Consider the following 24,310-nt stretch of genomic DNA (forward strand, 5'->3'; position numbering starts at 1 on the left):
CCCTCTTGCACTGTTGGTGGGAATGTAAATTGGTAGAGCCACTATGGAGAACAGTATGGCGGTTCCTTAAAAAACTAAAACTAGAACTACCATATGACCCAGCAATCCCACTCCTGGGCATATACCCTGAGAAAACCATAATTCAAAAAGAGACATGTACCACAATGTTCACTGCAGTACTATTTACAATAGCCAGGACATGGAAGCAACCTAAGTGTCCACCAGCAGATGAATGGATAAAGAAGATGTGACACATATATACAATGGAATATTACTCAGCCATATAAAGGAACGAAACTGAGTTATTTGCAGTAGGTAGATGGACCTAGAGACTGTCATACAGAGTGAAGTAAGTCAGAAAGAGAAAAACAAACACCATATGCTAACACATATACATGGAATCTAAAAAAAAGAAAAATACAAAATGGTCAGAAGAGCCTAGGGTCAAGATGGGAATAAAGATGCAGACCTACCAGAGAATGGATTTGAGGATACGGGGAGGGGGAAGCGTAAGCTGGGACAAAGTGAGAGAGTGGCATGGACGTATATACACTACCAAACATAAAATAGATAGCTAGTGGGAAGCAGCCGCATAGCACAGGGAGATCAGCTTGGTGCTTTGTTGACAACCTAGAGGGGTGGGATAGGGAGGGTGGGAGGGAGGGAGATGCAAGGGGGAAGAGATATGGGGACATATGTATATGTATAACTGATTCACTTTGTTATAAAGCAGAAACTAACACACCATTGTAAAGCAATTATACTCTAATAAAGATGTTAAAAAATATAAAGTAAAAAATCCTTCAGTCTTAATGTATTTGCCTGGAGTTGCAAAAATGCAGTGTTAACATTGATATCAAAAACACTTTCAGCGAATTCCTAAACAGACGCAAACACTCTCATCTAATATACTTCAAAACAATGTCTATAGACAGAGCAATATTATTCCAATTCAAATGAAATCAAGCCAGGGGGTGCAGAGCTTCCTCAATGGAATCTAAGGGAATGGTAGTCAAGCCCTAAGCTTCAGAGGAAGCAAGAAGTAGATAAAGGTCTGATTAACTTTGTTCATTTATTTGCCTTTTCCCCCTTTTATTTGGTCTGTTGTCATCTAGAAAGGGATTTACGAGTATCTCAAAGCAGAAGATCAAGTGCAGGCAAGACCTTGCACTAACCTGCCTGGAACCCTACGCTACGAGCTACAGGGCGAGAAACCACAACCCCCAAAAGGCCTTGCGGGCCTGGGGCGGGGCCGTACCGTGGATTGGTTGTCCTGCATCCCCAGGCAAGGGATGATTGGCCAGCCCTGGGAATGGAGTGAGACTAAGGCAGTTGCGGGAATTAGAGCAGTGACAGGCCGAAGATCGCCGTCTGGCTATTTAGGTCCAAACTCCAGCCCGCCGACTGGCAGCGAGGAATTGAGAGGAACATGGCTCGGCCGTACGTTTGCCTGCTGGCCCTGGCGGCTGTGCTACTGCTAGGTATCGCCGCCGTCTCCAGATCGAAGGGCCTGCGGGGCAAGGGCCAGGGGCATCAGAGGGCGCCGCGAATCCCTTCTCAGTTCAGCCAAGAGGAGCGCGTCGCAATGAAGGAGGCTCTGAAAGGTGAACCTGGGTCCCCTTCACCACTTATTCTCATATATAGGTCGCTGTCTCCTCGGGCCAACCCGCGACTCCCTTCTACCGCCACAGAGGTCGGCTACTCGAGCTCGAGCTCCGCAACACCCCACCGCCGAGCCCTGGCCCCATTCACGGCACCTCGTGCCCGGCTTGGGGAGCCCATTCTTCTCCTAGACCTGGCTTCTGGGGACTCCAGCGTTCCCAGCCTACCCTGGAAGCTTCAACTTTGCCCTTATCCACACTACCCCACCCCCACCTCTGCTTGCCTGGAGCACGGGGGTTGGCCACAATCTGATCTCTTTTGGAAGAGGTGGCTGCCAGTGTGTCAGGGGGTCATCACTGCCTTGGGGAGGACGGGGCAGGGCAAAGAATCCCTCCAATTCCTGCGTGAAATCTCTGGCCCCACCCCTGCTGGAGGTTGGACTGAATACCCTCCTCCCTCATTTGGGGGGTGTTGCCACATCACTGCCCAGCTCCTCTGACTGCCCCCTTGAATTCAGGCCGGGGGTACTGATCACTGCCAATGTAGGACTTGCTGGAAGATGGGGATTCTTGCCCCTCTCCAGGTCTCCTCCTTAGGTGAAGTGATAAAGGAAGGGTCTAATGTCTTTTTAAATGGCACAATTTTAGGGATCTGAGGGTGCAGTCCCTTAACCTGACACTGGAGGGGACCCCCTAAACTCTTCCCCCCACACTCGAGGTTTCTGTGTGGAGGGGGAGCAGGGAGATCTAAGCTGTGGTGTGAAAGGGTAGGGAGAGATGCTGGGGGTGAGGGTGCTGTGTTCTAGACCCCCCCATATTATCCCAGTATCCCCTGCCCCCCTTCCCTCACCCCATGCCCCCAGTTCTGTGGCAAATCCAGATTGTGAAAATGTACAATAAATGTGTAATGAGTAAAAAAAAAAATACAACAGCTTTTAACCTTTGAGAGTTTTCACTTGTTAAATCACTTAAGACTAAATGATCTGAATCTTATCTACAGATGAGGGAAATTGAAGTTTAGGTCAGTTAAATGATCTTCCCCAGCACCCCGCACCTTGGAGTAAGCACTGGGTGACAACATCTAGTGCCTGTAGTTTCTAGATGGCTCCAAAAAGAGGTGTGGGAGTGTTGCCGGGGTGTGAGCGTTCCTAATTTCTTCTCCTAAAGGACATCTCTCCCCTAGACCGCAAACCAAGGCTAAAGATTTATTTACCTTCCCAATCTGCGTTTTCCAGGAGAAAAGAAGAAAGTTTCTGTTCAGTGCTAGATCCTGTGGTTTAATGAGATCCTTCCTCACCATTGGGCTTAACGCCAGTCTTTTCCCTTCCATTAAGTGATGGATTAAAAGGAACTGCCTACACAAACGTGCCGGCAGATGCAAAAGCTAACCCTCATTGTTAAAGATAAATTGTGTTTGTGCTGGAGCGATAGGCCTGGGACGCAGAGCAGGGCTTTCCCAAAGCATCATAGTATAAATAGTTCTCTGAAGGGCATTGGGCAGCAGCTCACCAGAGTCTCCCTGCACAGAAGAAAGCAAAAGCTAGATTAGAACCTAAAAAGGGGGCCTCATAGCAACATGGCTTAGAATGCTGAGCAGGGGACAAAACACCTGAGTTCAGAACTTGAGTCTGCCTCTCAATCTCATGTAGGCAGTTTTAGTCTTTTTGAACCTTGGCTTCCCCACCTAGGTGGGAGGCTATGGCGCAGGGTTGACTCTTAGCAAAACTGAGTACAGAAGTCAGAGGCCCTCCCTTGACATCAAGCTGCCCTGGGTGCACTTGTTCCCAGTGTTTTCAGACAGCCATCTAATCAAATAATTTCATGATCCATGTGTTTCTGCGCCCCTCCTCCCCCTCCCACCTCCGCTGTTTGTATTTGATAGTGGAACTCTTTAAGAATGTAAAGCCTTCACCAAGGGATCAACCTAGTGGCAACTCAGCAACTGAGACTTCCGGGTAGAGTGGATGAGATTGTTTATGACTGAAGAACTTGTTTGGGAGCTTCTAAATCCACCCCTTCCCAGGCATCATGTGCCCCAAAAGCTGGCCTTGGCTGAGAGAACAGTGAGACTGGATGAGCCAGTCTAAGAGGAATAAGCCTACTCTCTGTACAGAAAAGCACACAAAGCTTCATTCTTGTAGGGACCCAGGACAGCGGGCTCCTTAGATTCATTGAAGGGATGGTGGCTTCAGAGGCAGAGTGAGACCTTAGAAGCAATTTATAGCAGCTTCCCACGCAGGGTCAGGATATAAAATCTACTCCTGTCTGACCTCCCCCACCCCATCCCATCTTGGACTTTATTTTCCTTTAAGAAACATATTAGCCTAAATAAATTCAAAGAACTTGAGTTTAAATCCCAGTTCTACTGCTTGTTTCTGGACAGTCTTGAGCAGCTCACCTAACGCCTGTAAGCTTGTTTCCTCAGTTTCGAATAAGGGAAAACAACAGTGCCTACGTCAAAGGATTGTATTGCCCTCCACAATAAGATAATGAATGCAAGAGAACTTTTTATGTACAGAGGGCTGTGGAAAAATCAATGGTTGTTATTATCTTCCATCTCTGACTCTGATAGGTGCCATCCAGATTCCAACAGTGTCTTTCAGCCCCGAGGAGCTCAACACGACAGCCCTGGCTGAGTTTGGAGAATACATTCATAAAGGTCAGCCACAAACTGTGCAAAAGGGGTAGGAGAGGTAGCGCTGGAGATGCGGTGCTATTATAAAGTGATAAAGAAGTTTAATTTGTGACTGACCACGGGCAACCTAATTTGTATGGGCCTCTTTTGACCAAAGTTTGTACATAGTGGGGAGCGATAGAAGGGAGAGTCCAGGAGTTAGAGTGGACACAGAGTAGAGACTATAGATTTGCCCTTTGAAGAACCAAGGCACATAGCTGTTTGGTTGGAGTTTGAACTCTCCCAATCTTTGCCCTAAATATGTCAGTCAATAAATATAATCTAATCAAAAGGTAGGACTAGGAATTCCTTCTCCCATAGTTGCCAGAACTATGCTCCATGCTCCTCCCACCCCTATCTCCATACACATACCTACAGCCCACACATGTGCACATCCCACCTACCCAAGCCCTACTCCAGATTCATTACTAACACGTTTCTGAGCTTCTAGGCAGTAGACAGCTTTGAACTATCACATCAGTCCTCTCCCCTTACCCCACTGCTAAAGAAATATGGGTCAACGGAAAAAAGGAGACTTGGAGCTCCCCCTCCCCATAGAAAAAGCTCATGGAAAGTAGTGAGGCCACTTTCCTAAATCAAATAAAAAACAGCCCCCCTCAAGTCTCAGGCGGGAGGGGCTGGCAAAGGCACAGCAAGTAGCCCCCTCTCTAACACTCTGGGGACGGGTGGATCTGGGATCAATCCAGCAGGCTGAAAGTCTTCACTAAATAGGAGATAAAAATCAGGAAAGAAATGTACAGTAAGAGTAGACTAGATAAGCTGGCTGACAAGAAAAAAGCATGTCTTCATTTTTGTTTGTTTGTTTGGTTGGTTGGTTTTAGGTATCCACAGAGGTATATATGGATTCTTCCAACACAGCCCAGAGGGAGATCAAAGTTCTTTCTCCCATGTTTCTAAGGCCGCCTGTGTTAATACTTATCTATAACCAGAATAGTTGACCCTGGGAACACCCACACCTGCACACAAAATTGTGGTCATATGCTAGACAGAATAATCTTTTATCTCCATATAACACAAACATTAAAAGTATTGTTTTGTAAAAGAAAACTATCTCTGATTTTTTAATATATATATAGTGGTCATGTTTGGTTCCAAGTAATTTGGATACTGGGGCCTATTATATTTAAAATTTAACATAGTCTTCATCTCCGTCATCCTGTAACGTGTATTTGTGACAACATTAGAGGTCAGACCAAGCCAGATCTTGAGCTCTTATCTGTCATAAGGGTGGGGTCTTGATATGCAGGTTATTACACAGTAATAGCACATTATAATATAGGGAAGAGGTATTTCAGAGATTGGGCAAATCAGGAATCAGACTGGCTTTGTACCAGAAGGCTTCCTAAAGGAGGCTGCCTGTTTTAAAGGGAAAAGAAAAAAGCAGGAAGAATCAAATGGTAGGAAAACCAAAGGCAATTGTTGAATCTGGCTTTCTCTCATTGCTTTTCATCTCTCTGCTTCTAGTCTTTCCTACTGTTTTCAAAACCAGCTTTATCCGGCATGAAGCTGTGGGAGAGTACAGCCACCTGTTCACTGTCCAAGGCTCGGACCCCAGCCTGCAGCCCTACATGCTCCTCGCTCACATTGATGTGGTGCCTGCCCCTGACGAAGGCTGGGACGTGCCCCCATTTTCTGGGTTGGAGAGTGATGGCTTCATCTATGGTCGAGGCACACTGGACAACAAGAACTCTCTTATGGTCTTGAAACGCTAAGTTCCCTCTGCCTTGGAGTCCTAAACCCAGGAGGGGGGTGCTTGGCTAACCCCTGGGAGGCAGGAGGCTATGGTAGAAAGAACCTTGGCTTCAGGATACCTCGGTTCCAGTCATCAGTTTGTCACTTCCCTAGGCCCCAATTTCTCAAGTGTGAAATAGGGATTAGAGTAGATGATCCCCAGGTACCCTTTCAGCTCTGACATTGATAAATTTATGCTTTTCTCTAGGTGGTAAAAGTTTCATGCAGAGCTCTGCTTCCCTACATCCCATCCCCAGGACCATTTTAATTTGTTCTCTCCAAAGAGAGTCTATCACATCCTAGTTCCATCAGCCCTATTGCCAGCAGCCAAATGTCTCTGATGCCCCGTTGGTGCCACACCTTAGAGAATAAGCCTTTCTCCTCTTCCATTGTCCTTCTGTCCCCCAGGCAATCCTGCAGGCCTTGGAGCTTCTGCTGATCAGAAACTACATCCCCCGAAGATCTTTCTTCATTGCTCTGGGCCATGACGAGGAGGTAGAACCCCTTCATCCTATACCTATCTCTGGGTCCCCTATTGGGGGAGGGAGTATGCTTCACCCTGGTCTGGTTTGCTCCCCGGCTGCACTGTCTCCAGGATATGGCGTGGTAATTTGCCAACTTCTCTGTGTATCTGTCGCCAGAAATATCTAAGGACTTTGACCAAAATGCAGATGTCTGGGCTCTGTGCCATAGATCCAAATTTGTTGTTTTTTAAAGACCTTTTTTTTTTTTTTGTGGTACGTGGGCCCCCCACCGCTGCGGCCTCTCCCGCCGCGCAGGCCCAGTGGCCACGGCCCACGGGCCCAGCCGCTCTGCGGCATGTGGGATCCTCCCGGACCGGGACACAAACCCGTGCCCCCTGCATCGGCAGGCGGACCCTCAACCACTGCGCCACCAGGGAACCTAAGACTTTTTTTCTTAAGAGAAGTTTTAGGTTCACAGCAGAAATGAGAAGATACAGAGATTTCCCTTATTTGCAAGAATGCACAGCCTCCGCCAGTATCAACATCCCCCACCAGAGTGGTACGTTAGTTACAAATGATGAACCTACACATCATAATCACCCAAAGCTATAGTTTACATTAGGGTTCACTCTTGGTGTTGTACATTCTATGGGTTTGGACAAATGTATAATAACATATATGGTATCATTGTGGTGTCATACATATTTTCACTGCCCTAAGAAGCCTCTGTGTTCTGCCAATTCATCCCTCTCTCCTTCCCCCAAACCCTGGCAACCACTGATCTTTTTACTGTCTCTCTAATTTTGTCTTTTCTAGAATGTTATATAGTTGGAATTATACAGTATATAGTCTTTCCAGATTGGCTTCTTTCACTTAGTGATATGCATAGATCTGAATTTTTAACAAACTCCCTGGTAATACCTGAGGCAGGCACGTAATCCATCAGCTACACCTAGAGGACTGGTGTGATGGGAAGAGAAATAACAGGGAGATCAACGAATGTGTTTTATTGCCACTTACTTTGACCCTGGGCAAATCACCTCCCACTCTGGGTCCCAGTTTCTTCACTTGTGAAATGAGGGGCGTTGGGCCCTTCCAGCTCTGACACTCCAGGATTCTGTGAGGCAGGATTGTCAAGGGCCCTGCCCCCCAGGAAGGAGCCTGGGTAGGGAGGCTCTGGAGCCCCCAGCTATGCTGAATGTGTCTCTGTGAGCTACCTCTGGAGGTCAGGCTGAGAAGGACTGTGGCTCTGGGTTCAATGTCTGCAGGTATCAGGGGTAAATGGGGCTCAGAAGATCTCAGCCCTCCTACAGGCAAGGGGCATCCAGCTAGCCTTCATTGTGGATGAGGGGAGCTCCATCTTGGATGGTTTCATTCCCAACCTCCAGAAGCCCTTTGCCATGTGAGTAAAGCACCCCAGCCCCCAGCTTGGAAGGTGTTCTCACCCCATTAGAGTTGACCTCAGCCTGGTGTCTCTAGACCATGCGAAACAACTCTTTATTTTACTCCTCTTGCTTTAATCACCCCGATCTTTGACCAGGTCTGGGCTTCCCTTTCCCTTCCTCCTCTAGAGTACATTTTGTTAAGCAGCATGAAGCTGACCTCCTGGCCCACCAGACACTGCACAGATGGGCCTGGGGCCTATGGGATCATTCAGGGTGGGAGGAGGTCAGGAGGGCCCTCTCTGACCCTCTCCTACAGGGTTTCAGTCTCCGAGAAGGGTGCAATTGACCTCATGCTGCAAGTAAACATGACTCCAGGCCATTCTTCAGCTCCTCCAAAGGAAACAAGCATTGGCATCCTCGCAGCTGCTGTCAGCCGGTAAGCAATTCCTGGCCCTGCTCCCTTGCCAGACTCAGGCTGGAAGACCTGGCATTTTCCCACTCTGAGTTTGAGGAAGCTAAGCTTCTTGTCCTGAAGCTGGGCTGAGAAGCCGCCATGGGGGCTGCGGGAAGTACAGTGGGTTAGACCTCAGAAGAGGATCTATCCATTACGGCAAGTAAGGACCAGCAGACAAAAGCTAGGTTAGGTAGCTGGAATAGTCCAAAGTCCAGGCCTGAAGTTAGAGCTCACAAGCTGGAAAACAACTGTCTAAATTCTCCACCTGCCCTGGCAAGATAACTAAGGTAAATAAAGGCTGCTGGCTGTGGGTCTGGGCCTGTAACATCAGAGCTTACCTCTGGCCAGTTTTCTTGCAGAGTGGGAAGAGGAATTATATTCATTCAGTTAAATATTTAACTATCTACCATGTTCAAAACTTTGTAGCCAGTGATGGGCATACAGACAGTCCCTTTCCTCTAGGAACTCAACAGTTAGCGGAAGAGACTGACAATTTGGCTGCAGTGTGGTAGGTGCAATGAGACTGGGGGTGCCTATCTTGGACTTGGTAGACAGGGACGCTCCTGCTGGTGGAGCAGAGGTAGCCCCACTTGTGCTCTGAGATCTTGGAACGGTTGGATTGGTGGAGGTGATGGGGAGGTGAGTGGGAGGCCTCCTGGCCAGGCCTGTTGAAACATCCTATCTCTCTCCTTCTCTTCAGACTCTGCTGGTCTTAGACTGAGTTGAGTGAGTCTTGAGAGCTCCATTTCTCTTCCAGACTGGAGCAGACACCAATGCCGAACATGTTTGGAGGCGGGCCATTCAAGATGGCATTGCAGCAGCTGGCAAACGAGGTATGAGAAGGAGTCTCGCAGACCCCTTGTCAGCTGTGGAAGAGGAAGAAAGGGTGGCGGAGAAGTTGCCTTTCGAGTAATAAAGGAGCCCTACTGCTGACCAGTGCTCTGCCCGTTCTCCCCTGTTCCCGGCCTGTGGCTGAGCCCAGGACGCAGGGATCCAGCTTGTTCTTTGGGGCTGTTGGCGCTCAGGCTGAGAACCTGAGACCTAACACCGGGCAGCCTGAGGGAGCTGGTTCCCACTCATCCTTGAGGCTACTGCCAAGTGCCCTCAAGGCAGATCCAAAGTAGGGAGAGACACAGGCCCCAGAACAGTGAGCCTGTTATGCTGACCCCTCTGAAATCCTGCTGACCTGCTGCTTTCCCTTTCAGTTCCCTTTCCCGACCAACATAGTCCTGAGCAACCTGTGGCTATTTCAGCCCCTTGTAAGCAGGTAAAGTTTTATCTTTCTGCCCCTCATATCCCCCACCCCAAACCTACCCACTTCCCAGTCCCCTCTCTTTGGCTTAACTGGGCCTGACTAACCATCCCTCAGCCACCAGACACTACATCTAATTCGTACATAGGACATCCCTCCTTGTCTTAAAGATCTCCAAGGTTCAGGAAAGGGGGTAGTCCAACAACCCATTCTTTCTTTCCATTATACAATGTCTTACCTTAGTCCTTCTGCTTTAGGTTGATGGAGAGGAATTACATAACCAATGCGCTGGTCAGGACCACCACAGCACTCACCATGTTCAATGCAGGGGTCAAGGTAACACCACCTGGTTCCTCCCACACACCCCTCCATCCCTTGTCTTTATCTCCTGGCTTCTCCTTCCTTCTCTGGTTACAATTTGAATAGTAGGAAGGCCCAGCGCTGAACTGTCCTGTGTCATCAGATGGGTAAGCCTCAAGAGCAAGGGTTCTAAGCTGACGTCTACAAACTCCATGAAATTGCTGGCCAAGTTTCATATATGTGCATTTCAGGGGCCCCCCTCAGGTTCTCTGGGTCTGTACCCCTTCAAAAAAACAACCATTACGCTGGTGTGAAGAGGCATTATTTGGCAGTTAATTCTTGTGACCTATACTCATTCAACATGTAACATATTAATTTAGCATTTTGGTCACATAGGCTTAAAGATTCCCAACCTCCCTACCACCTTTTTATAATTCTTCCTCATATTTTGGAAGATTTATTCACCTCACAAATTTAATGAATGATGAATATATTTTCCCCTAGTGTTACCCTGAATTGAATGAGAGAAACTCACCTGCCATTTAAAAAATCTATAACATTTGTGATATACATAACACTTAAAATACATACACTGTCATTCCCCAAAATACAGTAAATATTGGGTGGCCTTTGCAAACGTAAATTCTATGAGGTTTACTTTTTTTTTTTGGCCACGCAGCGAGGCTTGTGGGATCCTAGTTCCCCGACCAGGGATCAAACCCCGGGCCCTCAGCAGTGAGAGCACAGAGTCCTAACCACTGGACCACCAGGAAACTCCCGAGGTTTACATTTTATAGAAATAAGTTTCAGGTGAACTAATACTTTGATAATTTTTTTTCCAAGAACTACTTTTCAGCAAATTGGTCTCCTTCCAGTTGGACCAGCCACTAAGGGGCTTGTCTGTTTGAACTAGCCACACTAGCTCGCCTGGGCTGAGGCCTTTCTGAAATCTGGAAAGGAGTTAGACCATTCCAATTTCTACCAGTACCACCAGCACACATTCAAGGAGCACCATTCACCTAGAATACAGTGTGGCCTTGTGGAGCCCTGGTACTGTGCAGCCCGGGTTGAGTGTAAGTGAATGGTGCCTCAGAATTCACTCCTGACGTAACTGTGTGTGTCAGCCAGGCCCGAGTGTGTCTGGCGTGTCAGCCAGGCCCGGGCTGGCTTCACCAGCTGCCTAGAGAGTTCACCAAAATAACAGTACTGTGTCCTTGCATTTGAATGGTGTTTTTATCTGTCCAGAATACTTTCACATTTGTTATTCCATTTGGTCCTCCTCACAGAGGATTATTGCCCCAATTGCCAATTGAAAGACAGAGACACAAAGAGGTTGTCATTATTCAAAATCACATGGCTAATTTATAACAGCCAGTTCTCCTGTCCCTAGCCTGGTGCTTTTTTTGCACCATACCAGTTCAAAGAAAGATAGGCAATTGGGGAATCTGTTCTCTCGCGGGCTCTGGGGAAAAATTCCCTCCATAGCTTAACTCTCTTCTCCAATTAGTCTTGGATTTTTCCTGGTCAAACAGAGAACAGAGTCAAATTTTGCAGCTGGATGTGGGAAATCACCGTCACCGTCACCACCACCATTATCATGGTCAACCCCCTGAGGGCCATGATGGGGCCTCAGATGCTCTGGGTGCCCTATCCTGAGTAAGGACTAACGCTGACCGCTGCAAAAGTGTCCTGGGTGCCCTGGGAAAGAGCACACACAGAAGACTGCCTGTGGCACTGCATGGGGCCAAAGCAGAGGTGTCCGTGCGCTCCCAGAGAAAGCAGTCTTTCTCTGAGCATCTCTCTGTGACCCCCTCCAGGACCAAAGTCTGGCCTGAAGCAGAGACACACCTCTAGCATTGAACACATGTCAAGGGCCCAAAGAAGACAGGGGCTGACTGAAAAAATTAAGCCTTGGATTTTTCAATCAAATCAGCTTCCTCTCCCCTTGCAGGTGGTAGTTGGCACTTCCTGGGCAGGGGTCAGGTGTGGGGGGCTTGAGGTCGGCTCAGCCAGGATTTGTGGGTCTCTCTCTAGGTGAATGTCATCCCCCCTGTGGCCCAGGCCACCGTCAACTTCCGAATTCACCCTGCACAGACAGTCCAGGAGGTACGTACCATGTGTTCCTGACAACTGAGTCAGCATCAGTGAGATGTGTCTGTCGGGACTGGGGTGGAGCCGCAATCCCAGGGCTGGCCCAGGCTCTCATTTGTTCAATGATTTTTCAAAGGCTTCCTATGTGCCAGGTGCTTGGCTGGGATAGGAGATCTCTGGCTTGGGGGAACTTGGAGTCTGGGGGTGGGAGATGAATGATAATAATAAGCGACAAATAGGAAGTGATAACAATAGTAGCAAACACAGGCAGTGAACTTTCTGTGCTCTTGGCACTGTTCTCAGGTAGACACATACTCATTTAATCCCTACAACCACTCTGTGAGGTAGGAAATATATTATCCTCATTTAACAGGGAAAACAGAGACACAGATAAACAGAGGAGGTAAATAACATGCCCAGGATTATACATCCAGCACTAGTTCCGGAGTCTGTGCTTTTAGCCACTACACTACACTTGGATTATAACAAATAGGGCTGAACAAATTACCACAGGACCAGTGCAAAGAAGGGGGCTGATGCTACCTCTGAGGATCAAGAAAGTCTTTTGTGATCACTAGAAATCTGAACTGGGACTTAAAGACAAATAGGACTTTGCTAGAAGTAAGACATTCAGAATACAGCTAAAATAAAGTCTAAAGAGTTGGATAACTTGGGGGAGAAGTAATGGAAGATGAAAATGGAGTTGTCGTTTGGGGATCAAGGCCTCGTATGCTACGCCGAGGAGTTTGGGCTCTAATCTGTGGACAAAAGGGAACTGTCAGAGGTCTTCAAACAGGGCTGTGATAGACTCAGATTCTTTTTTAGGGAGACAGTGCTAGTGGTGATGCTGAGGAAGCCCTGGAGTAAGAAGAAACAGTTAAGCTGTTGCAACATCTCAGGCAGTGGGTATAGAGGTTTGAACTAAGGCTGTGGTCATGGGGTGAAGAAGGTACCCACCAGAGGTGGGTGTGAGAGTTGGGTTCAGCAGGTCGCTGTGTGTAATGGATGTTGGGTGAGTGAAAGGCAGGACGGCCCCACGGTTTTAAACCTGGGTAGTTGGCCAGGTGCTGACGCCTTTAACCAAGATTGGGAATTCAGGAAGAAGAGCAAGTTCATGGAGAAATAGAAGGGTTTAGAAATTTGAGAAGCTTCTAATATATTAATAGGCAAGTATAAATACCTCAGATCTAGAGAAAGAATGAACTAGAGATAGAGGCTGGAGTATTATTAATTGAAACCTCTACAGCCAATAAAATCCCGTGGGAAGGGTGTGTGAAGTCTGGAGAGAAGAGGGTTGCGGACAGCGCCTTGCAATGTTCTGCTATGAATATCAATTTTAAAATTATAAAAGTGAATGTATAATAGCAAACCGTGATGAGTGCTATGAGGAAAGGGGGCTGGGTGCTATCACAGAATATAGCAAGGAACCAGACCTTGTCTGTGGGGTCAGGCAAGTCTTCCCTAAGGATGTGATATTTGAACTGAAAGCTAAAGGGTGAAAAGAAATACACAGAATGTTTGACATCTGTAGGAAAGGCTAGCTTATTTAAACATCAGGTTCAGCTAAAAAGAATTTCGAAGGTAAATCTGATCCTTCTGAAAAGGATCAAAAAAAGCAACGTAACAACTGTCAGATGAATGCTATGTTCCAGGATTAAACAAGGTAAGGGTCAGGTCATCAAGGGTCTGCCACATTTAGACTTCTGTGGTCCTTTCTCCCTGCGGCCTTCCCTACAGAGGAGGTTGTGTGTCCTCACACAGGGTGGGAGGCACACCCCTCATTGCAGGGGTTGGGGGGATGAGTTGACAGCCAGCCCAGAGTCACCCAGCATTGGCAGGGATCTGGGACAGTGTAAGCCCTGGGCTCTGCTGCTTTTCATCCAGTGCCAACCTTTGTCCTCTCCCTGGGGACTCATGGGACCAGGAAATCACTGAATTCCCCTCACTGAGCTGCTTTCCACCAGTTTTTTTTCCATCCTCATTCCAACTCCATGCCCTTTCCACGGGCTGTTTTCCACCAGCTGGGGCTTTCATCTCCCCAGGTTCTGGCACTCTTCCCTCCTCTCCAGTCCCCTGCCACAGTGGCCTTCCTTCCCGGCCTATCTCGTGAAATCTCCGGAATCCTTAGGCCCATCCTGCTCACCTGCCCCAGGGAGGAATGCAAAGCCCCTGTCATCCCAAAAGCACGTAGCACCTCTTTGTCCTGGTCACTCCTCTCCCTCGTGCCCCAATTCCATGCATCAGGGACACTCCCTGCTGGTCTGAGGGCCGAGGGTGCAGAGCCTTGCGCTGGATCCGATGGAAACATAAATGGCTCCCAGAGCCCTCTTCCTCCATCTTTAGCTGGTCTCTCCCACGTCGTGGATGTAGATAGGTCTCCGGCACCCATCTGTGCGGAACAAGCGCCTTCAGAAATGTAACAGCCTTCCATGTAGAAAGGAAAGTTTGTTCTGCATGGGCCTTAGGGAGTAGAAACAAGGCCACTGGGAGATACTTCAGGGAGACCCCACTTAAAGGAGAGTTTTGGAGTATGGCACCTTGGATGGTAATGAGCTTCTCAGAGGCTGGATGTCCACCTATCTAGAGTGTTTTACAGAAAATTCCTGTCTTCCTTCATTGATTCATTCACCAAGTGTTTATTGAGTGGCCACTATGGGCTAGACATTCTTCCAAGCACTTGGGAAAATGGTGAACAAGCCAAGATTCCCATTCTAAAGGGGCTTAGGTGCTAGTGGGTAGAGACAGCAGTAAGCAAGCCATCAAACTGAAACCCAAGAAGGAGCAAAGACCTGGGGGCAGCATTCAGGCAGCAAGAGCACAGGCCTCTAATCTCAACAGAGATGAAATCCTGCTGATGTGTCTTGTGCTATTTTATCCTGTGGACTCTACAGAATCTTTAAAAAATAAATAAAAAGAGGTGGGGGGGCGGTTAGATGCTACAGGAAGCCATATCTCAGTTCATTATTAGGAAGACATTCATAACAGGGTTGTTCAAAGGTGGAATATATTAAAACACGTGACGGTGAGCTTTCCGCCCCTGGAAATATTCAAGGACAAGCTGATGACAGCCTGTCACAGACGATCTAATGAACAGCCTTTCAGTAGGATAGAAGCTGGTCTTGCTAACTCTAAAAGACCTTACCAATTTTAAGTACACATTGTCCTTGCCTTCAACGAATTTATCATTCACTTGAGAGGAAAATACAGCTTCGCATAAAATAGAAGAGAGCTCAGAGAAATGAGGGGTCAATGTGCTCTACAGTGACCCTTGAGGTCCCTCTTACCATTGATGAGTCCCTTCTCTTAGTCCCATCCTTGTGCCTCTGATTATTGCCCAGGGTGGTCCCTCCATTCTAAACAGGCAAATAACAGCTAACATACATGGAGTGCCAGGAACCAGCCTAAGCACGTTACATATATTCCGGTAGTGGTAACAACCACCTTACCAGGTAGGTGCTACTATTATCCTCCTGTTAACAGATGAGCAAGCTGAGGCACAGAGGTTAAGCAGCTTGCCGAACATCACACAGCAGTAAGTGGCTGTCTGTGGCACAAAGTTTGGTGTTACTCCTCAGTTTTTGTACATGCCCCTCTCCATGCTCAGACTGCCTCTTGCCTCTTCTCCATCGGTTTCGTATCCTTCCTTCAAATCCTGGCTCAAAATTCATACCACAAAGGAATCCATCTTAAATGAACACCACCCTCTTGCTGGCTCTGCTCCACGCCACCTCAACCTGTAGGTACTTTGGAAGCAGTAAAGCATCATCCCTGTGAAGTCAGACCACGTTCAGATACCCAGCCCAGCAATACTAACGGGATAAACCTTGGCAAGCTCCTTAATGAGACAACTCCCATTATTATTTTTATTGGTTCACATCTTTTAAAATGTGTGTATCCAACATTCATTGCATGCCTTTTTTGTTCTTCGTACTGGAAATATAGAAATGAGGTGTTTGGGTCAGGACCTATCCTAACAGCTGGTGGGAAACCTTGTGCTCATTGAGGGTGGTCCAATCTGTGCGCCGTCTTCAATTTCTGGAGGCAGGAACCTTAAAGTAAGTTGGGACAGGGAGCAGCAGACACTTCTGGGGATGACTTCAGGAACCTTTCCAATGGGTCAAGAATATATCCAGACTATATATTAATTCTTGTAGCAGAGTATTAGGGACATAAGTGCTAGAGTGAAAATAAGCTCTGACAAGTGAGTTGGCTCCTACCCCTAATCCAACAGCAGGGATTTTGGTTTGCTTTAAATGGTGGTTTCTAAGCCAGAATTAGGAACCCTCATTTTCTTCCCAGACTCAGCTCATAGCATGCTTCTAGGGGACAGTGACCTAAAAGTGGTCCTCTTGAGATAATGCCCCCCAGTTATGAGACAGACACCCCCCTTTCTAGGGCAGAGATGGTTCTAAAACAACTGTTGATCAGATGGGTTGAGACTACTGCTGGGGCTTTCCCTGGGTGGCTGAGTGGGCTTGGGCGGCCACCCTAAGTCAGCTGCCTGGTCCATTCCCACATGGCTCCACGGGACCTGATCCTCAGGGTCTGGTATACATCCTGCCTGGGACCAGGACTTTTGCTGAGTTCAGCTCATTTCAGACTGAATTTTCTAGAAGCTTCCTCAGGTTCCTTCCTGAGGAAAGGAGGCACAGAGAGAAAACTTGACTACCAGTCCCCCAACTCCTGACTTCTTGTCTGTTGAGCTCATCTTCCTGGCTCCAGTGCAGTTGGTTTCAAAGAGGAAGCAGGGATGCCCAGAGAGAAGAAAGAAAGAAAGTATATGACCCTGTCACCATCTGTCAGAGACTCTCCCAGGCTGAAGTGAGGTCATCACATCTATCCCCCTCTCTCGAGATGGTTGAGATTTCCACTGTGCTGTCTCTTCTACATTTTCACCCAGCCCATGGTTCTCAACCCAAGGGAAAGTACCCAATTTCCTGATTTTCCAATCCCCCACCTGCCTCGTGGCTGTTAAGGCAACCTCCCAAACATTTAACCTAAATCTACCATGCTGTAGATTTCCAGGAATACCAGCCCTTCTATCTCCTACAACCAGTCGGCTGAAATTGAGGTCCCAGTGCCAAAATGAGTCTCCTCTGTAAACTCCAGGGCTCTGCCTTGCTGGAGAGAAATCAAGACTGTTTAAATTCATACAGTACTTGGATGGCAGATTAATAAATCGAACTCCCTTTGTTTCTTCCCTCAAGCTCCTAAAACTAGCCAAGGACATTGTGGCTGATGACCGGATCCAGTTCCACGTGTTGAATGCCTTTGACCCCCTGCCTGTCAGCCCCTCTGATGATCAGGCCTTGGGCTACCAGCTGCTCCGCCAGACCATACAGTCTGTCTTCCCGGAAGTCAACATTGTTGCCCCAGGTAATGACTTCATCAGCTGTGGCTGGGGGCGGGGGGCTGGAACTGTATCCTGTCTAACATCCACTGCCCCACCCCCACCCCAGCTGTTCAGCCTGGAAACAGCTGGCTGCTTCCTCTCCTGAAGGGGCTGGAGCTGTATTTTCCCCTCTGAGTAGAAGTGAAAAAGCAAACAGGAAAGGATCAGAAACAATAAATTAGGTCAGCCAAGCCTGGGTCCTTGCTTAACCTAGGCCAGCCAGTCTGGCATGGAGGAGAGGATCAGCTCCGATTCCCCCTCCTCTGGAGGAGCCACAGAGGGGGCCAGGTTCCCCATCTGGTTCTGATCCACTCTAGGATAGCAGTTCAGCAACAGAGCTCAAAATGCTCAGCCCAGAAACTCCTCCTGGCTGTACCACCTGAATTAACCCCCTTCACCTCTCCCGGTAGCAGCGCCGCTACACCCCTTTCCCAGTTTTCTGGCGTACCTTCCAAGTCTATGCTGTATAGACGGTGGTTCTCAAATTTAACAGGAGAAGAGGATCACCTGGGGAATTTATTAAAATGCAGATTACCTGGACCCACTCCCAAGGATTCAGGTTAACCAGCTCTGGAGAGGACCCCGGAATCTGCCTTTTTAACAAATACCCCAGGGGATTCTGACACCAGAATGATGACTGACCACAGTTTGAGAATCTGTGGTCTGTGATGTGAGGAAGAGATGCTCTAATGTGAAGACCTGTGTTCACTTTCCTTTTATCTAGCTTTAATCATGGATCCTCTCATTTTCTAAGCTAATATTAATACTTAGGACCTGCCCCTGGGCTAGGCATGGGCCCTTAAAGAGATTACCGTGAGCTCCTGCACCCATAAGCTCCTCGGGTGTGGGGGAAAAGAGCAGCCTTGTTTTTTAATCAACTTCAATCAGATCCACTCCTCAGAAATTCAACCTCAGACATTATCGAAGCCTCCAAGCACCACCACCACCACCTGAATCAGGCCCTTGGGGTCTTATGCGACAGCATAGCATCAGGATCCCTTAGTCCGTGGTCATCGGTCCTTGTGGTTGCCTCTGAGACATCCATTGTCCTGGCCACAAGGTCACTTCAGGTTGCAGATTTCCTCGGATTCCCTGGCCTGTCTAGGGGGTGAGATCTTTGACTCTAGACCCAAGAACATACCCTGAATGTACCCTCTGAGATTTGCCACCTGCTTGGACTCCTGCCACAGAGCAGGGCCTGGGTCCCCACCACCTAGGAACCCTGGCTTGCACACTCCCAGATTCTCCTCTCTTGGCCCTCAAAGGCTCCCTATCTTACCCTCTCCTTTCTGGGGTACCTGCCATAATCCCATCAACAGAGTTGGGCTTTTACAGAATAAAGATAGGCAGGCATCAACTAGCAGAAATCCCCAAAGCCAGGAACTGTGAAGGGGCTGATTATCCATTTAAAACCAGGAGTGGAAAGTAGAACAAAACACAAATTACCATCCCAGATCATCCCACCACACTTTAACTGATGTTCCAGGAGGTCTTTTTTCAAAGAACACTCCTACTGGGGAATGGGGTGACCTGCTACCTTCAGGAGAGTGGGACACTGGAGAGTATCCTGGGACTTTCCAAACCTGAAGTTTGACTCTAGGAAGACAGAGTCATCCTTCAGAGGACAAGAATAACAGGAAATTATGTTCTACTTGAAGAAGATTGCATTTTATAGCAGTAAAATTCCCCCAGAGAGTGTTTATTTCTGACCTGGGTGATATACAAGAAAACTCAGACAATAAGGAAGATGTACTTAGATTTCTGGATATCTAGATTTCTAGAGTAACCTGGCTATGGGTATGAAATGATGCTGTTAGCCTCCATGGTCATCACGGAGAGAGGGCACTTTGGACCATTCAAGGGATGTCTCATTAATGCCTTTGGGAAGATATCCCATGTTCCTGGCTGCAGTGGTGTTTTAGAAAGGTTTTGAGAATGGGTAGCCTGAAGGACAAAAATTCATAGCCTCAGCCTTCCAAGGAAGGGCCAGACATCTTCTGTGGTGACACAGGGGTCCCAATTTCCCAGGTAGCCCACCTGCCACCACTTCCTTGGCTTGGCTGCTCACATAAAGCCCCATTCCTCTTGATTCTTCCTTTCTAGGTACTTGTATTGGCAACACAGACAGCAGACACTATACGAACCTTACCACTGGCATCTACCGGTTCAACCCCATCTACCTGCAGCCTCAGAGCTTCAGCAGGTGAGTGAATGGAACAGGTTTGGACAGCTTGGTGGAGAGAGGAGATACATCTGACCTGTCCCTTTCCCACGCCGCTCTTCTGACAGTCCACAGAATGGGAGAAACCCAGGGTTTGCACAAACTAAAATAAAGATATTATGGAACCCAACTGGCCAATTTTCCTGAGCACCAGAGTCTTGCCACTCCCCAGAATGAGTGGGAATTGGTGACTGTTTTCAGGGATGGAGATAATCAGATGACCGGAGAGAACCTGGAAGAATTAGGACCCTTGAGCGCTAATCCCACCTCTTCCTCCCTTTGAGAGAGTGCTTCCCCTCTGGATCTCATTTTCTCCCCCAAGAGGGGGTACTCCAGAGTTCTCAATTTCCAGTCAGTGAAATGCAGACACATTTGAGGTCAAAGGTGGGCTTGTGCTTTGAATTCTCAAAAGAAAGCACAGTGTAGGGGTCTGAGACCTACGCACTAATTTCAACTACTGCATGTGAATTACTACTTTGTGGGTTCTTTGGCAAATTTTTAGTCCTGGGGTATGGGGGGGACGATTGCCATTTACCTCTCTGCTCTTCACCATATCCAGCTCCGATTTCCTCATCATAAGTCAGTTGCCAATAAAACAAAAATATTTCAATATGAGCTTAAGAACAGATTTCATGGGGGGGTGTTCATTTTTTAATGGGGGTAGGGGAAGGTAGCTATTCTTTATTTCCTTTCATCTTTGAGGTTACATGTGTGGTTATGTTGTGTTGTGTTGTGTTGTGTTGAGGCAGGTTGTGGGCATCGGATCTGGAGGTGAGGTTCTAGGTGAAGTAGAGAATCCATAGGTACCCTGGGCAGTTGCCCTCCCTATCCACTTGTGCCCCTAGTAATGTGGGGTGGGGGGTGGCTGGCTTAGATGTAAGTCTAGCTGGAATTCTGGCCTTAGAATTAAAAGATAATTTTCCCTCAGAGGAGAAATTATCAAATGGATTCCAGAGCAGGAGATGATTTGCAGTCCCCAGGAGTTTATTATTATCTGCCCCCACTGTTCTTCGCCATGGACACGGATCCTGGAGAGATGACCAACATGTGACATGAAACCTCGCTTCCTACAAAGGGCTGCTCCCACCTTGCCCACTTCCTACCCCTGGAGGGTCAAAGGCCAATGGCTTCAGGGGATGTAGGGTGGGGAGTGCTCTGTAATAACACTTGTACTAGAACAATGGACTCTCCCCCCCAAATCTCTTTCCCTCAGCATCCACGGAATCAATGAGAAAATCTCAGTCCAAGCCTACGAGACCCAGGTGAAATTCATCTTCGAGTTCATCCAGAACGCTGACGCAGACCCAAGGCCAGTTCCTCACCTGCACGAACTGTGAGGTTGGGGAGCCACAGCTGGATCAGGGATGGCTGATGCTAGGCCAGGACTAACCCAAGGGGGAAGCCAGTGTTGATGAAACTTTGGGTCAAAGTCACATCATAATGACCTCACCCACCTGCCTTGCTCACTCCTAAACTCACTCAACACTCAAGAACAAGGCCAGGGAGAAGGGGAAGGCCAGCAGGAGCCCCGCTTCTCCCTTCCTCCCGGCAACTCCATCGCTCAGCCGACCGGCATTTACTGCCTTCTTGTCACTACTTTAGAAGGTCTCTGGCCTGTCTGTCTCACCCTGGTGATTTAACTGCTCCTTGTTAAGTCCTGACTGAACAAATGCAGATTTGAAAAATATCAACCAGATTTGACCTTCTACAAGTGTTTAATTTAGGGCACGCTTGTTGGGCTGCCTTTTCCAGGGCTTATATGTTTCTTCTTGCTGTAATTTCCTTTCCTCCCCCAGCCCCCGCCCCATCTTCTTGGATTGTTTAGCCGGCTCTTCATCTCTCCTCTCCTGCCCCTGCATCCCTCCCCTTATCCTCCCTTTTATTCTACCCCTGGAGGAAGACTTAGTCAAACTATGATACTCCCATAATTGCCACAACAATTGGTCAAATAAAATGTTCTATGCCACATCAGCTGGGGGGTAAAACGGAGGCAGGGGGCTTTGGAGGAACCCCAGACCTCCTGGTTCTGGAGGCTGGAGCCTGGAGAAGAAAGCCTCTGTCCTCGGGCTCCTCCCAAGGGCTCCCTGGGCTTTGCTCCCTCCCCTGCCCTGTTCCTGCCACCTGCTGCTGCTGTCCCACCCCAGGAGGCACTAATCTGTGGAAACATTTCCCTTGCACATCCCACGGGCTGAGCTCCCAAGAGAAGGGCAGCCTCTCTCTGGAGCCCAGGACCAGCAGGACATTGGCATCATGTCCTAATTCAGACTTATCAAAGAGAAGTGGAGGACATGGGGTGGGGGGACTGCCTGGAGGGGCTCTGCTCTGGCTGGTGGGGCAGGCGGAGGGGCGAGCTGCCCTCCGTTAGGGGACTGCAGAGCTCCTGTCTTTTTTCTCTGGAATCTAAGCCTGAGCATATTGGAATCTGCTCAGTAGCTGTCAGGTGGGGAGCATTGAAAGGCAGCATTTCTTGGCTCAAGGCTGGGAGCTGTGCTTTGTGGATCACAAGGGAGTCAAGGTCATGGAGGGAGACACAGAGGGAGCTGAGACCTGAGAGACTCCCTCTTTTTTTCCTCTCCAGACAAGGACTTTCCATTGCCTTCCTGGGGTTTGATGGCAGTGGGCTCCTTTTCCCTCCTCACAATGCCCGGCCCCTCCTGCCTGCCTGTGGATGTGAGCTGTTCTTAGGAGCTGGGGCCTAATGGAAAGCGTTAGAAACACAGTGCAGGAATTATTTGAGGTTTTCTGCTACTCCCCCTAAGATTCACATTCCTTCCCTCGCCCTCCCTTTTCTGGCCAATTCAGTACTCATTCAGCCTTTGTTAGAGGGTGAGCTGAAGAACAAAAAGGATTCTTCACATTTGGGCAGAGCTGTACAAAGTGCTTTCACAACACCTTATCTCATCGGAGCCACATAAGAACCCCCGTGAAGAAGGCATCATTTTTCTTACAGAGGAGGAGTTGGTTCTCAGAGAAGTTACGCATCAAGCTGGAGGCAGTTTCAAACCCATGTCACCTGGCCCCAAGCTCATTGTTATTCCATGATCCTATGTGACTGGTGAAATCTACTTCCCATTGATTATCTTATTTAATACTGACAATCACTCCAAAGGGGTTACTGCCCCTGTTTTTAACAGATGAGGCAACTGAGGCTCAGAGGTTAAGTAGTTTGTCATGCAGGTGTTAGGGGCAGAGTCTGTCTGCATCCAAAGCCTGTGCTAACAGTACTGAAGAGGAAACTGAGGCTCGGAGAAGTCATTTGCCCAGATTACACAGTTCTTAAGGGGCAGCCTTAGAATTCAAATGCAGCTCAAAAATCCCCAAGTCCAGTGCTTTTTCGGTCACACCACACTGCCTGCCCCAAGAACCTGTGGTGTCTGGCTCATTCATTCTGACCCAGGGAGATCTCAAGGGCAAAGGCTGTTCTACTGCTGGATTTGGTTCTTAGCTCAAGCTCTCTGTTCCCCTGGCTGACCTCTCCCTAGTCACATCTCTCCGTCCGTCTGCCAGCATTCCTTACACACCCACCCCCTGCTTCTGGGTTCAGCTCTTCCCCCTTCTTGAGTTTGGGGACAGCCAGGTCTCTAATGATCTGTGGGATAACTGGGAGAAGAGTGAGCAGGGAACCCTGTCCCTGTCCGGTCTCACCACTCTCTTCAAGCATCAGAAACAATAGTGTTCTGAGCCCCCGGAGTGGGAAGGAAAGCCTTGAGAGGGAGCTGCTCCAAATCCTGGCTCTGAGAACACAGAAATTCCAGCCCTGTGTCCCCTGAAGTTTTCTGGAAAGAGCAGCTGAAAGTGCTGGCCAGAACAACGTGAGCCCTAAGATTCTGGGCAGGATGGGCCAATGAATCTGGGACTTTCCTCCACCCCTACCTTTATCCACCTGCCACTCCCCAAGTCCACCTTGAAAGAGCTTCAGCAGATAATCACAAGTACACCGCACACCCCCATCAAGGACTTAGCTCTAGCTTCTCACTCATACCTCCCTAAGGTTGGAAGGAAGACAAAATATTCATAAGCAAAGAGAGTGGGAAAGGAAAGGAGTAAATTTTGGCTGAAGTCCCTTGATTTTGAGCCTGAGTTGCTGAAAACTTGGCCATTCTAGACCCAGTATTCTTTTCTTCCAGAGGAAATAAGAGAGACAAAGTTCCTACTGAAGAGTTGGACACTTCATTAATTTTTTCAAATTTTAAACCTAATTAAATATTTTAATAACAATGAAACTATTTGCAATTTTTGTGTTCAGTGTCCATAAGGCTATCAATAAAAAGGATAAGTATCATTTCATATATGTGACATCTAGACCTACAAATGTAAGAATGCTATAAATTACTTAATGCTACAAAATGTTCCTCAACCACCATGTGCAATGTCGCGGATATTACACTAATTCATGAGTTCCTCCAAAACCAGAAATTGGGACTCAAAGAGGAGCAAGATAATGGTCGCTCAGCACTCCTGGGAAATAACATGTCACACAGGAACCTATTACCATCATGCTATCCGAGAGGAAGGACTTGACAAGTCAATTTTCTTTTCCCTTAGCTAAGCACTTTGACAGCTGAATTCCTCCCTGCACTCCAAAGCTAGTCTGTCTCCAAAGTTCACAGTGACACAACACACAAACCTTCAGGGCATTTCAGATGTAATTTTTTTTTTTTCTGAAGACACAGGGCAATCTATGTAGAAAAGCGTTTCTCTGGGGCCTGAACTGTGTTAGTCTT

The 24,310-nt window shown here is 48.0% G+C and overlaps 1 protein-coding gene across 1 annotated transcript; it reads left to right on the forward strand.

The window, feature by feature from the left end:
* The first annotated feature begins 1,298 nt into the window (after positions 1-1,298).
* Positions 1,299-23,588, forward strand: PM20D1 (peptidase M20 domain containing 1). The gene is made up of 13 exons (XM_032603406.1): positions 1,299-1,604; positions 4,174-4,260; positions 5,761-5,993; positions 6,436-6,522; positions 7,760-7,893; positions 8,193-8,312; positions 9,088-9,163; positions 9,536-9,597; positions 9,840-9,918; positions 11,917-11,988; positions 17,181-17,349; positions 19,469-19,568; positions 20,800-23,588. Exons 1-13 carry the CDS (start codon positions 1,430-1,432, stop codon positions 20,921-20,923), a joined length of 1,518 nt encoding a protein of 505 aa, XP_032459297.1. The 5' UTR covers positions 1,299-1,429; the 3' UTR covers positions 20,924-23,588.
* The last annotated feature ends 722 nt before the right edge of the window (positions 23,589-24,310 follow it).

This window comes from Phocoena sinus, chromosome 1 (genome assembly GCF_008692025.1).
Source record: "Phocoena sinus isolate mPhoSin1 chromosome 1, mPhoSin1.pri, whole genome shotgun sequence".
NCBI lineage: Eukaryota > Metazoa > Chordata > Mammalia > Artiodactyla > Phocoenidae > Phocoena > Phocoena sinus.

Excerpts from the sequence above, each read along its gene's own strand:
- PM20D1 (XM_032603406.1), top strand. The coding sequence starts at position 1,430 with ATGGCTCGGCCGTACGTTTGCCTGCTGGCCCTGGCGGCTGTGCTACTG. Across the intron at positions 1,605-4,173 it reads AATGAAGGAGGCTCTGAAAG|GTGCCATCCAGATTCCAACA; the intron begins GTGAACCTGGGT and ends TGACTCTGATAG. Across the intron at positions 8,313-9,087 it reads CTCGCAGCTGCTGTCAGCCG|ACTGGAGCAGACACCAATGC; the intron begins GTAAGCAATTCC and ends TTTCTCTTCCAG.